Genomic DNA, 15,180 nt, shown 5'->3' with positions numbered 1-15,180 from the left:
AATCATTAGTTCAGCCTCAAATATATTTAATTAATATTTTAGTGATTTACCCAGACATTGTTTCTTCTTGATATAATTGAATAATCTCAGACAATCCAAGCAGCTATCTTAGTGGGCTGTGTGCTTGTCTTTCATGTGTAAGACTCTAGAGTCTGTCTCTGTACTGCATGTGTTGGCATCAGTTTGTTTATTTCCCAGCACTCGGGAGGCAGAGGCAGGTAGACCTCTGTGAGTTTGAAGCCAGCCTATTTGACACAGTAAGGCCCTGTCTAAAAAGGAAAAGGAAAAAAAAATCAATGCAGGAGAGCTTAAGCTTTTAGCCTGCAATTGGAGGGCTGCTCATGTTAAGTTGGAAGGCAGCATTGCTTTAGTGTCAAGCACTTTGGCAAAATTTAGTGTTTTTTTTTTTTTAATCAATTGTCAGGAATCAAAAATCCCACAAGGGAGCTTGGCAGCAATATAGAGCCAGAACTACCTGCAAGGTGGATGAATAACTACTATTTTCCTGTAGTTAGTCTACCATGTGTATGCCTACTACCTAAGGAAGTCAGAAAAGAATGTTAGATGCCCTGAAACTGGACTTAGAGAAGGTTGTAAGCCACCATGTGGGTCTAAAACAAATCAAACTCAGCTCCTCTGCAAGAGCAAACAGGTGCTCTTAGCTACCGAGCCATCTTTCCAGCCCAAAACAAGCTTTTCTTATGAACTATTTCATACTGACAAAAGTTAGACATCTAATAAAACAATACACATGTGTGCATTTTTTTGAGCACTATTAATATTTTTCTGTCAATGACCCAAATACAAACGTGACTTTGGCTGAGAGTTCCGTCACATCCTTTACTGAGTTATACAATCAGAGTGGGACAGAAAATCCTGTGGTGTTTCACTCTTTAAGATATTTGGGCTGGGCCCCCCCCCACATGGCTCAGTGAGTACAGGTACTTGCTGTTAAGCAGGGAAAGCTGAGTTTGAATCCCAGAGCCCACATGGTGGGGGTACAGGCTCCCACCACTTGTCACCTTACCTTCATACGTGTTCTGTGACACACACTCACCCACCCACAATGAATAAATAAATGTCCTAGCAATTTTAAAATGTTAAGGCTGAACAAGCTCGTTTTTATATGTACATCTGATTGATACCTATATAATAACAAATATTGGATGGTCATTTGTATAATTTCTCTTCCCAAATCAACATCACTGGCCCTAGAATTGCTTGATCACAGAGAAAACATCTATCTTTTGGAACCATGAAAAGACTACTTTCTTTGGCTTCCCCATTTCACTATAATTTTGTTCTTTTAAATGTGCAGAAAGTTTACATTAAAGATAATATTGAGATATACAATGCCCTCAGGATTCAATAAAGTTTCTAAATAACTGATCTTTTCTCTACAAAGACAAAACATGGGTTTTTTGTTGTTACCTTTCATAATGTCATGTTATTATAGGCATATATCTATGCCTATATGTAATTATATGAGAAATAACTAATAAGTTATTTATATGTAAGGTTGCTTTCACAGTAAAGATGTAGTAACTTCTATTTTTGTTATCATGAATGTTATAAAAAGGATATAAAGTTGTAGTGTATACAGGATAATTTTACTGGTGACACTTAAAAAAATCATAGTGTTTGTTCTTTCAAACTAGAGCACATAATGAGATTGTCAGCATGGATGCCTTTGTGCCCCCTATAATGGGAAAGAAGAGTTAGTAGGAAAACATTATCTGGGCAGTTATGTTCTACTGAAAGAAAGTGTGTGACTGTTATGTTCTTGTCAAGTTGTGTTATGTCATGAGCCTACATAGGCTACAAGTTGGAGTAACAGCCACAAAGCCAAACACAGGTGATTGGATTTCATACACATGGCTTGTTACTATTTGCTTAACCTCTTAGGGTTACTTGCTCTCAACACTATAGATTAGGACAGTGACAAAATGATATAAATATATTTTCAAAGTAAACAAAGACTTTGACCTTTTTTGTGTTTAAATTTCAGGTATATTACAATTGTTCCTGTATTGAAAGGAAAGTAGAGATCACATCTACTGCAGAAAGCACCAATTTTGAAGCTAAAGCTGGAAAATGCGAAACTCGGTGCACAAACTTGCCCGTATTTCTTAGTATTTTCTTCATTATTGTTGTCTTTACCTTTATGGCAGGTACTCCGATAACTGTGTCTATATTAAGGTAAGCATTTCACTTTGAAACTTGCATATCCTAAAGAAGCATGTTGTGGACTTAGAGGTTCAATGGGGCTTTTATTGATTCAAGCAGTACCACCCTGATGCATCAAGAATTCTGGGACTCGGTAGAAGCCCACATGTCTGAGGTTTAAAGAAGCTAATGTGTGAAAGTGTCTCACTGTTGCCTGTGTGACATCTGTTTAGCATTCGTCTCTTAGAAGGTTCACATATGACTAGTGTGTGAGATGGAGATTTGCTCAGGTGTATGCAAGTATTCTGGCATAATCAGAACAATCTTCATTCTAAATTAAATACCGGGTGCTAGTAATCAAGTCCCTATAAACTGCTAAGAAGGTAGCTGAATCTGGGCATTGTAGGTGTTTTTCGTTTTTGTTTTATTTTTCCTTCTTTAATGCTGTTTTCCGAGAGTCTCTGCCTCCCAACAGCAGGGTTTCTGCTTCTTGCCTGACAGACACCAGGCTTTTTCTTTCTTAGCACTTTGATTTTTACTATTCACCCACCATCGTTCATATCTTCTAATGAGTTAGGAGTATATGGATCCTAAATTACATTAAACGGTTAACATTACCTGAGAATGAGGTATTTTAGTAAAAAGAAAAAGAATTTGGAAATATAATTGAAATGTTATAAAACACATTTTGACTGCTTTCTTGTTTGTGCATGTAGTTTGGGTTTGTATTTTTAGACCGCATTTCACTATTGAGCCCAGGCTGGGCTCCAACCTGCACTAATTCTTCTGTCTTAGGCCCCTAAATGCTGGAGTGACAGGACTCTGTGACTCTGCCTGGCTTATTTACTTGTCTAGAAAAAGTCATGTTTTTGTCTCTCACATGACTCCCTTACGTGCTGATATCTCACATTAATGTCATTGAATAATCATTGAAGAAAGAACTACTAATATTATTCAGTCCAGAAACTATTTTTTATTGCTTCAGTTTATATAGTTATCCTATATGTGTGATTTTAGTAGCAACTTTAAAAGAAGTCAGATTATTTGAAGCTTAGGTAATAGTGAAACTCAAAAATAATAATAACAATAATAATAACAATGTTTTTAATGTGAATGTAGTGGTATCTACTTGTAATCTCTGCTAAGAAAGGCTTTTTTTGGTACAGATGCTAGCTCATTTTAATTGCTTTCCAGACTCATTGCAATGACTAGTCAATTAAATCTGTATGTACTATTAAGTACACTGAAATATACATATGGTATGAAATTATAACCACCTGCTAATATCCATAGCCATCATTTTACACAGTAACCATTTTGTGCATATGCACACATATTGGAGAAAGAATAATTAGCACTTACTCTTATTAAATTTCAAATACACAGTACAAGTTTCTGAGGGAGGGACCAGGGGCTAATGCAGGGTCTCATACAGCCCAGGCTGGTCTTGAACTTGTATATAGTTGAGCTTGTTCTGCCTTTAATGTACACTACAGTCAAAGAACTATGCGTTTCCATCTTCAGAATTTAACCTGCATAATCAACACTTTGCAGCTTTTGATAGAGCTGGACTATTTCCTTGAACTTGGCCCTCTGGTAATCACCACTTAACTCTACTTCTTAAAAAGTATTTTAAAATTTTTATTTATTTGTATGCACCCATATGTGCACACATATACCACGGCATTTGCGTGGTCACATGACAGCTTTTAAGAATCACTTTTCTCCTTCTATGGTGTTGTTCCTGGGGACTGGGCTCAGGTCACCACTCATGGCAACAAGCAGCTTGACCACTTGAGCCATCTTACCAGCCTGCCCATACACTAAGCAGCCGATACTTCAGTGTACAAATAGGAATGAGAGCACGCAATCACACTGTATTTTGAATTTCATCTGGGCCTTCTCAGCACAGTGTACTCCAAGGTCATCCATGCTGGACAAATGGAAAGACATCCCTTTCCTAGTGTGGTTTAATTATTTTATACACCACACTTTCTTTATCCATTCATTTGATGATTGAGTTATTAGGTAGCTTAACTATTGCCAGTAAGTCTGCCGTGAATGCAGAAGTGCAGCGATCTCCTTGACATTCTGCTGCACTACTCACTACTTATGATTTTAACTTTTTTTTTTTTTAGAAACTGCTGTCTGTCTGTTGTACCAACTCACTTTCCCTCTGGCAGTTTACACTGGCTTCCTTTTCCAATTCCTCTAGCTCATTTTGTTTCACTTTATCACAATTGAACTAGGAAGAGCAAGACAGCTTCTCCTTGTTGTAGCTAGAGTTTTCCCGCCTTGCCCACAGTCAGGACAAATCTCTGTCACCCGCCAGTCCCACAGCTGCTCAGACCCAACCAAGTAAACACAGAGACTTATATTGCTTACAAACTGTATGGCCATAGCAGGCTTCTTGCTAACTGTTCTTACATCTTAAATTAATCCATTTCCATAACTCTATACCTTGCCACGTGGCTCGTGGCTTACTGGCGTCTTCACATGCTGCTTGTCATGGCGGTGGCTGGCAGTGTCTCCTTTCGCCTTCCTGTTCTTTCCTTTCTTCTCTCTGTTAGTCCCGCCTATACTTTATGCCTAGCCACTGGCCAATCAGTGTTTTATTTATTGACCAATCAGAGCAACACATTTGCCATACAGAACATCCCACAGCACCTCATGGTCTCGATGCACATTTGTTCATGACCACTGGTTTTCAGCACTGTTTCCCACATTGTTCCTGCCCTTTGCTGTGTCTTACTCAGAGAAGTGCCCAGTCAGATCTTTTGCCTATTTTTAGAACTTTTTCTTGTTATTGTTTTGCTTGAGTTTATGATTTATTTTATGTATAAAGTGCTTCCCAGGTGCCTCATTGGATGATTCTTTCCTGTACTCTGGCTCTCGACTTTGCTTCATTTGATGTGCATAAGCATTGTGAGACACAGCCCCATTTGCCTCTCTTTGCTTTGGTTCTTATATTATGGTCTGATAGCCAAAAGTGTCATTGCCCAAATGAATGTGAAAAACTTTCTGGTTTTGCCTTTGGAAGGATAGGACTCAAGTTTTATATTTAGTCCTTAGTCAATTTGAATATGTTTTGTCTATAGTTTGAGAGAAGGGCCAAATTTCATTGTTTTGCATGTGAATATAGAATATACAATTTCCTGAACATCATTTATTAAATAAAATCTTCTTCCCCCATATGTGTTTTAATGTCTGTGTCAAATATCCATTGCATGTACATATGTGTGTGTGTAGGTGTGTATCTATGTGTGTGTTGTTCCACTATCTCTGTGTACATTTTTATGACAGACCCAGACTTTTTATTATTATAGCTTTGTTATTGTCATTTGAAATCTGGTAATATTATGCCTCCAATTTTGTTCTTATTGACCAAAATTGGTATAGCTATTCTGGGTCTTTTCCATATGAATCTTAGGATTGTGTTATCTATTTTTCGTGAACAATTTCATTAGCATTTTGATGGGGATTTTATGCTAATTGCCTTGGAGAGTATGGGCATGTAGACAGCATTATTTTGATTTGTGAATATTAAGATGTCTCTTTTTACGTGTGCCGTTTCCTAGCATCTTTTTAGATTGTTTTGATGTCTAAGACTTTTTCCTCATTTTTTAAATCCCAGATATTAATTACTTTTGGATTCTTTTTTTTGTAAGTGAGATTTTTTTCTTAGCTTCTTTTATGAATATTTCAGTGTGTAGAAGTGTAACTGATTGGTAATGTTGATTTGGTGTTCTCAATTTATTAACTCCATTTGTTCATGTGAATATTTCTTTTTGTGGCGGTTTTACTCCATCTTAAAACAGAGGCAGTTTCTTCCGTTCCAATTTGTAGGTCTTTCCTTCGGGTTTTTTCTTTTCTTTCTTTCTTTTTTTTGTTACCTGCTTCATCTGGACAGAATTGGAACACTATGAGAGTAGACATCCTTTCCTACTTCTAATCTCAGAGTGTTGGGTGTGTTACCTGTGACTGTTCATTTGTGATTTTTATTTTGCTGAAGTACATCCCCCCATGCCTAATTTGTTTAGGGGTTTCATGAAAGATAAATATTGAAATTGAATGCTTTTTTTTCTTTGATTTTTGAGACAGGGTTTCTTTGTGTAGCTCTGGGTGTCCTGGAACTCACTCTGTAGACCAGGCTGGCCTTGAACTCAGATGTCTGCCTACCTCTTTCTCCCAAGTGCTGGGATTAAAGGCATACAGCATTACTGCCTGGCAAATTGGATTCTTTTTCCCTTTGACCTTGTTGAAACTCTCAGAGGCTAATGACTTTTTGGTGTTATTTGTAATGTTTTATTACTGATAGTATTTTTATTTTGTAATCTCAGAATAATTCCCATGTAAGATTTTACAAATATTTTCATCTGAACAACATTTACTTGAGTAGAGATGCTAAACTCATGTCCATGTGAAAGAGTGACTATAATTAATATGTGCCATGATGTTTTTTCTCATTTGTTTTGAATATGTTTGCAGGTGTGTCAATCACAGACAGCGGTCTCTAGCATTAGGGGTACAGTTCATGGTACTGCGGTTGTTAGGTATGTTATTTAAAAACATTAGTATATGCTGTTTTGGTTCATTAGTGTCACTGACCTATTCAGATATGTTATATACTAAGAAAATGTCTAAAGGTAAAGAATGCATAGTTGTCATTGATGAAATCTGTGTTCCAACATTTATGACTTAGCACTGCTTACGTGAAATGGAAATACAGTGGCTTTACATCTCACTTGTGTGACTTGTTATCTGTTGTTTCCAATCCCACCATTGATATAACCTCAAGGGAATATCCAAACCATTTGAAATATCAAATATGGATCTCAGCATAGAGTTTCTTTTCTTGCCATAATAATTCATACATAACATATAAATTCATACATATTCAGTATGAATTATTATGCTAATACTTTCAGTCTTCATTTGTTTGTATTCACTCACATGTAATATGTAGAGGTGGAGAGGATTACTTATGTGGAAGTTCATTGCTTCTTGGTATGTGTAAGTGTATATGTTTATATGTGGACATGTTCACTCATACATACATTCATGTTACATTATACATACATGCCCACATTGGTGTGTATATAAATAGGCACAAATTGTACAGGCAATACATATAGTACTTTATCAGCTTCTTGTGTACCAAAAGTTTTTATTCTTATTTTCTAAATCTATCATAGCCAAATTGAGAGATGGATTCAATTGTTACCTAATGAAAGTGGTAAACTAAAATATTTACTAAATTAACATTTTAAAAAGCCAGGGAAATGGGTTTTTGAAAGCTTTTGCTGCAAATAATAAATAGTTTATGGATGTAACTGTATTTGCCTGAATTTAAAGATTCTCCAACATTACATGATACCTTATTACTACTTACAGTTTTTGTATCAGATAAAATCAAAATCAAATTTTTTTTCTAAGTGTTAACCCAGCATAAGAGTAAAATTGTCTTTAGTTTTTTTTGTTTGTTTTGTTTTTTAACATTTATTTAGTGCATGTTTGTGCATGTGTGCAGGACAGAGGACAGCTTTCAGAGTCGAGTCGCTCTTTCTACTACATGGGTCTCAGGATCTAAGTGAGATTGCCAGACCGGGAAGCAAGGGCCCTTCCCCACTGAGCCTCTCACTGGCCATAGTGCTAATGTTTTCTATTAAAGTACTTTTTTGAATTGGTTAGAAATATATAATTATTTAAAGTATGTTGGCAATTTTTTTATCACTTTGACTTATGAATGAATTGGCTAATGTGCAGGTGGATAGAGTAAAGCCTATTTGCATTATGTAAATATATGTATAGCTATACATATTAAAACCTATGATTATAAGCTATAATCTTCACCTATTTTCATTTTGTTGTTAATTCCTCTAGGCACAATACCTGGGCCAATTATATTTGGTGTCACAATAGACAGCACATGTGTTCTGTGGGATGTCAATGAATGTGGAATAAAAGGAGCTTGTTGGATTTATAATAACATCAGGATGGCCCATATGCTGGTAGCCATAAGTAAGTTGACATCTTGGTAACTTTAGAGTAGACTAATGTGAATCACGTGGTTAGCGATTTACGGTCTAGTTTTGGTATGATGTTCAGGATATTCTGTGGGACAATCCTGCAGTGCTGAGGCTGAAAGCAGTTAAGCAGCATAATATCAGAAGTTGTGAATGGCCTCTACAATTTTCATTCAGTCCTCTTAGGTATAAAATAAAATTTTCACTTTCAGATTATTACATATCATGTGCTTTTTTCTTTTAAAACAGTTTCTCTTAAATGTTTGGGAAAATAAACACAAAAGATAAAAGAGTATTTGGAAAACCCTGAGGAATGATTTTACTCTTAAGTGTCTGGGTTCTGAAAACTATCTAAAGCCTTAGTACGGGAGTGTCCTGCAGCTGCAAGAAGTGTTTTACCATGATCCTTAATTCATTTTGTTGATGGTAGTCTATATCTTCTTGGTTAAATAATAAATTAGAGATAAGATTAAGAAAATATAGTATACATCGTGTATGTTACAATTTGACAGTTAAACATCTCATAGCAATGTAAGAAATTGCAATATTTAAATATAGAGAACTCTTAGATGGACATGATTGTACACAGCTGTGATCCAAGAACATGGGGACCTGAGCCCGGATGATAGGTATGAATTGAGCTTAACCTAGGCTGCACAGTGAGTTTCAGGTCAACTTGGGCTGAGAATGAGACACTGCTCTCTCTTTCTCTCAAACACACATATGTGTATATATGTATATGTGTGTATATATATAGATGTCAAATATATGTGTCACTTGATTTTCATTGCTATCATTTTAACGCACGTCAAAACACATTTTTTACTCTATATGTAGACCAGAGTGTACCATCTGAATTCATAATTACAGAAACACAATATCTACTAAATAAATAAATAACTCACAATGAGAACAAACATTAGCTGGTCTGGATAAAATTAATCTCATCAGTTTTGCCTATTACTTCAAATTGTTTTTATTCTTCTTATTCATAACGTTTCCTTGATGAGGGATGAACACTACACTTATCTGTGGGTATAAGAATAAATGTTCAGCTTGTGGCTAGGCCTCAAGGCGACATGAAGAACTACAGGCAACTGAGCAGTATTAAGAGCAGGTTAATCTTTCCCAGGGAAGAGCCCCTAACTGGTTATCCAATACCAAATGGTCAGCCTTGAAAACATGCATACAGGTAACGTTATACAGGCCAGGAAGGTTGTAATTAGGAATATTTATGCATATGTACATACACATTTAATAACAATTAATAAAAACAGCCACGAATTTAAAAGATGCTAAGAAGGGTTGTATGGGAGGGTTTAGAGGGAATAAAGGGGAGGGAGAAATATGCAATTGTATTAAAATATTTAGAGATTAATTTAGAGAAAAAAGATTTATAACTTTACATTTCAAACATAAATCAACAACCAAGCATTGTGATAGTTGAATATGTCAGTGATCTTTCGATAAATTATAAGGCTTAGATAGATCAAGGAGAATTCCTAATTTTCAGATGTTTTCTTGTAGATAGGCATGATTAGCAAATGGGAATCCCACTATTGGAATAACTACACTGTGAGATCATTTTCTATACTGACACTTAGTAATGCTGATACTATGGTGAAAACTAATTTATCTTTATGTAGTTGTGACAAATAAAGAATTATTTGAAATCACATCAGAATTTATGTGATAAATCTGAATAGATCACATTTTAGGTGATACGATAGAACAAATTTGAGTATTAAATATGGATGCATTCATATCCAGGCCATCTCCTAGGAACTCTACAGCCTTCTTATTTTTAATATTATTTTCCATTTTTGATATGAAATTTCTTCACTTTATTCAAATCCAAGGAAGGTGAGATATTTTATTTCATTTATTCTTGATTCTTGATTACTTTTCCCCCCTTAAATATAGCATATGTTCACAAACTCAGAAATGGAGCACAGAGCTTGGGTGTGGTGGTGGTGCACGTATATAATTCCAGCTCCCATGAAGCTGAGATCACATGATCATGGGTTTGATGCTAGTCTGGGCCACATAGCAAAATAGCTTCTCAAAAAGAAAAACAAATATGGGCAAAGAAATGTAAGTTAAGGATTTACTGTCTCTTACATAATACACAGCATTAATTTTGTAATTATACTCAAGAATAGAATAATTGTTATATTGTATATTTTATTTTTATACATTTACATATTTTAATAAAATAATTCTAAATTATTGTTATTATTAATTTGAGATGGAGTCTTGCTCTGCTTTAAGGTGCCCAGAAATTCCTTGTGAAACCCTGGTTGGCCTCAAATGTTGAAACTCTTGCTTCTGCTGCCCGCATGTTGTGATTACAGGTGTATGCTACCATACTCAGTCTCTCTTGTGGATTAAAATTTGAAAATATAGAATTTTTATTTCCTTATAATTATTCACTGTTGGAAGTTTCTATCTGTGAAGAATCACTCAGTGGAAACAGTCTTTCCTAACGGTCCAAATGCATGACTGTCTTTTTATTTTGTATCTAGGTGTTACTTGTAAAATTATCACCATGTTCTTCAATGGACTTGCAGTTGTCCTCTATAAACCACCACCGCCAGGCACAGAGGTGTCGTTTCAGAGTCAGAATGTAGTTGTGTCTACTATTTCAATAGAAGAGGATTTCAACAAAGCAGAAAATGAAGAATGAAAAAGGAAAAGAGGTCGTAAGAACACACCATGCCAAGGCACCATTGTCTAGTCTGTGTAGACCACCACTTAAAAACCCATGTTCTACAATTGAGGGTGTTTGTTTCCTAGGTAACGATTCCTATTTTTGTTATAATGCAGACAAACAAAACAAAACAAACAAAAAACCCAGGCCTGTGCCTTTCAAGTTCACCAAAAGCCACAAACCACACCGATTCTTATTTGCTCCCATTTTCTAGCTGTGAAGTCATCAAGGAGTAACAAGAATATTGACCAGCAACCAGTAATTGAAAGTTTACACTAAAAAAAATATGTGCACAAACTTAAAACATCAGTTTTTGTTTGTTTTGGTTTTTGTAAGACAGGGCCTCACATATCCCCAGATGCCCAGGAACTCAGGTAGCCAAAGATGACCTTTGATCCCTGATCCTCTTGGCACTACATCTCAAGTATTGGGGTCACAAGTATATGTCACCACTACTGGCTCACACTGACATGTTTTTAAATTCTTTCTATAACTAGTTACATTTTAATGTTCACTATCAGTAGTTTGAATTTGAGAATTTTACAACAACAAAAAAAATTAAGCTAATCAAATATATTTGATTTTTGGAGCTGGTTGTTTAAAACTCATGAAATTCAAGGCAGCTTTACAATGTAATTTGTTTTTACATCTTCTTTTCTGCCATCTATTTCCATAGTAAGTTACCGAACTGGTAGAATGTAGGATAGTTATCTTGTTTGTGTTCCAGTACCCTGCCACCTCAGAAATATCAGCATTGACTACATATATTTTCAATTCAGAATAAGATTTCTAGGAGGTGATTCATTAATATTGTTGAATTTTAACACTAAAACTTATGATTCTGTGATAGTATTATTTAATTACATATTTTCAGAGGAACAAAACAGGTCCAGTAATAAAAAACTACCACCTAGATATGGCAAAGTCATGTCACAATGCCTTATGTATCATAAAACGCTTATGTATTGCATACTTCAAATTTTAGTTTTCAAATTAATCACTTAGCACATTACTTATAGTAACCAAAAAAGAGTTTCATTTAACAAGCATCAGATGGTGTTATTTAGTAAAAGTTTAAATTCAATAATGCATTTACTGGAAGCACAAGTATTTTATATGCTTGACGTCATAGGAACAAAATCCCATCTGTGTGGGTTCCTGACAAATTTACATAAAGTACTGAGGAGATCAGTCATTTAGCATCAGGAAAAATAACTTATTCTTGTGAATACTATTTCTAATTAAGAAAAGTATTGAAGGGCTAAGGATGTAGCTGAGTGCAAGGTCTGAATTTGATACTTGGTGCTAAAAAGATCCACTCAAAACTAAGGGTGATAATATTTGAACTGTTTTTGCAAATTCAAGCTTCTGTTTAATAAGGTTTGGTATCAGGTTCCCAACCAGCCAGCCACTCCCCACCCCCCTTTAGTTCTTCATAAACTCCGTGTATCAGGTTCCCCATCAGGACAACGCAAGTCCAGAGAAAAGAAAAGACCTGGAAGAAAGTCAGAGTCAGAAGCACTAGAAATCGCAGAATTTATGTTGCTGTGTCTAGTGTAATCTGTGTGGTCAAGGACTTCAGAACCTAATATCGCTTACAAGCTTAAATTCAAGAAGGAGGGATGAGGTAGGAGTTAAACTTGGAAGCACCTTGAATATGAAATGAAAGGTGCAGTCTCAGGAAACAGAGGTCTAGACCTACTTAACTCAGGAACATTTACGAACCAAAAATCCACTTAAAAAATACAGCCCAAATTCAGGAATTTGGGAAGCAGACAAGTTCTGTCCACTCAAGGGACAACACAAGAAAGACAGGGAAATACACATGATACCTCAGGTGAGCATATTCATCCCCATCTACCAGGCACATTTTAAATACCACCTCCACTGTGGCCAAGGGCAATAGACTTTCTTCAGCCCGTGTGTGGAAGCATGGAATCCAGTGGGAAGCCATAACATAATGGCATACTTGAGAAGTGCAGTGGTAGAAACATGAAACAAGAACAAGGAAGAAAGCAAACTATCCATACATACAGATGAGTGTCCTGCCACTTTGGGAGAAGGAAAAAAAGAAAAATCCTAAACATAGAAATAGTCTGACAAACAGGTCAATAGACAGTTGGCAACCATAATGAAGTGTTCATCAAACTGATGTTGTCTTCAGCATACTCAGTTTTGAAGTATTCCTTTTATATTTTTTTAATAAACTTGCAAATTAAAATGTTTAAAGGGAACCAATAATTTTGGTACTTGCACATACAATTTAGAAAGGATACCTCCATTCGTAAGAGGGTAAATACACTACTGTAATCTTCATTGTTTCTACTTGTAAATTCATGCAGATTATATGTGTCAGTATGCTGCTTTTAGAATACATTTCCATAATATATATTTGCCACAGCTTATAATTATTTTAAAATAACTTACAGGTGGATCTGCTGTAATTTTGTACATATCTGAACATGTCTTAAAATTTGTAACATTTTAATTTTCTTAACTGCATAAAATAGAAATATAAAATTCATACACATGAGAAAATTGTATATATTTGACTTTGCTATGTAAATTAAAGGAAGATATAGACCTATTTTCTTCTCCGCAAACAACTCTGTGAATAATTACTACATGTAACTTTTATTAAATCGCACTGTTTGTATTACATTGTTTTAAGTGTTTGATTATCTTGGCTTTTTCATTGCTGAGACAAAAAGTCAGACAACTAAAGCAAGTAAAGGGAGAAAAGATGTACTTTGGCTCCCAGTGTGAGATTATAGTCTATCATGGCACAGAAGACCCAGCAGCAGGGGCATGAAGCTGCTGGTCACGTGACATCATGTCAGTAAGCGGAGAGAAGTGGTGCTTGTCCTCAGTATGCTTTCTCCTTTTTATTCAGTCTAGGACCCCAGCCCCTGAAATGGCACTGCCCAGATTTAAGGTAGAGCCTCCCACCTCCATTAACCTGATCTGGATTATTCCTTACAGACATGACTGGATATTTGTTCCCATGGTGATTCTAAATGCCATCAGAATGACAATCAAGGATGACGATCATGCACAATATCTTAGAAAAAATAACTTCAAAGAAAAGACATATTTGACTTATAGTCTTACAGGTTTAGTCCATGGCCATTTGGCTGCATTGTTGCTGAGGTTATGGTGAGTCAGAGCATAATGGTTGGGGGCCAAATTGCTTTCCTCATAATGGCTAGAAGGCAGAAAAAGAGAGTAGAACAGGTAGGTGGTATACAAGTACACCCTTCAAGGGCATGCCCACAATGACTGACTTCCTCTAATTTCTTAGTTTCAACCACCTCCCAGGAATGGCCCCCAACTTGCAATCAAATCTTCAAGGACATTCCAAATCCAAACTATAACATGAGCCAGATAGTCTTTGAAAGACAACTTATCTTTATTTATGAACCTAAACACGTTTTGTGAATGGTAAAGGGAAATCAATGTGCTTTTGAACTTGGTGAATACAATCCAGTGACTTTGTATCTTAGTAAGTATATATAATTCAATAAAAATTGCATTCATTACCATACTAGGAGAATTATCTTACACCATAATTTACATGTTTGAAAAATTCAAGGATAATACATAAGGCTTTGTGCATACTTTTGTAGATGTGAATTATCTGCTAATTACAAAAGTAACATTTCATCTTGGTTTATCAAAATGCCCAGTACAATTCTTGGAAAGAAATCATGTTAGACATTAATGGTCTTTATGTGCTCTAAATCCTATCTATGATTAATTGTTTATTTGTCCTGGATCATTACTCCTTTCCAATCAAGAAGAGTTTTTAATTCTTCCCTTTTATTCCACTCCTGCTTGCCTATTGATGAGTCTTTAATTTCACATTTTGTTACCTTGAAACAAATGTGAATTGTTGTAAGTTTCTGTATGTTGTGGACCTAGGATCAGTTTTGTTGGCTGGTTCTAGTTTGAAGTCAAATGTTAAGAGGTTCTGATAAAGATGTTAACTTGGAGTTTAATCATCTGAAGTCTTGCTGGAGATTGGATGAGCTGCTTGTAAGAAGATATGTTCATTTGGTTGTTATGACAAAAACTCTGTTCCTTAGCATGTGGGACTCTGCATAGGGCTTGGTGATGTGGCATGGTGATTGCTACAATGGACCATGAAAGAAGGACCAAACTCAAGCTGTAATGTTTTTATGAAGTAATTATGAAAGTGGCTATACAAACCTGGTCATCTTAATTGTACCCTCAAAGGTTTATACCTGGTTTGCTAAAGCAGGTGAGGGAAGAGATTCT

At 35.7% G+C, this 15,180-nt stretch overlaps 1 protein-coding gene across 1 annotated transcript in view; it reads left to right on the top strand.

Moving 5' to 3' along the window:
• Slco4c1 (solute carrier organic anion transporter family member 4C1) overlaps window positions 1-13,483 on the top strand; it is a 55,870-nt gene extending 42,387 nt beyond the window's left edge. The window contains exons 10-13 of the mRNA XM_006985739.4: window positions 2,009-2,199; window positions 6,655-6,719; window positions 8,050-8,187; window positions 10,718-13,483. Coding sequence (XP_006985801.1) covers window positions 2,009-2,199; window positions 6,655-6,719; window positions 8,050-8,187; window positions 10,718-10,878 — 555 coding nt within the window. The 3' untranslated portion in view covers window positions 10,879-13,483. The remainder of the gene's footprint in view (window positions 1-2,008; window positions 2,200-6,654; window positions 6,720-8,049; window positions 8,188-10,717) is intronic.
• Window positions 13,484-15,180: the final 1,697 nt, after the last annotated feature.

Source organism: Peromyscus maniculatus, chromosome 13 (assembly GCF_049852395.1).
Source record: "Peromyscus maniculatus bairdii isolate BWxNUB_F1_BW_parent chromosome 13, HU_Pman_BW_mat_3.1, whole genome shotgun sequence".
NCBI classification, from domain to species: domain Eukaryota; kingdom Metazoa; phylum Chordata; class Mammalia; order Rodentia; family Cricetidae; genus Peromyscus; species Peromyscus maniculatus.
The sequence above is the reverse complement of the archived record's forward strand: the minus strand, read 5'-3'. Positions and strand labels throughout refer to the sequence as shown.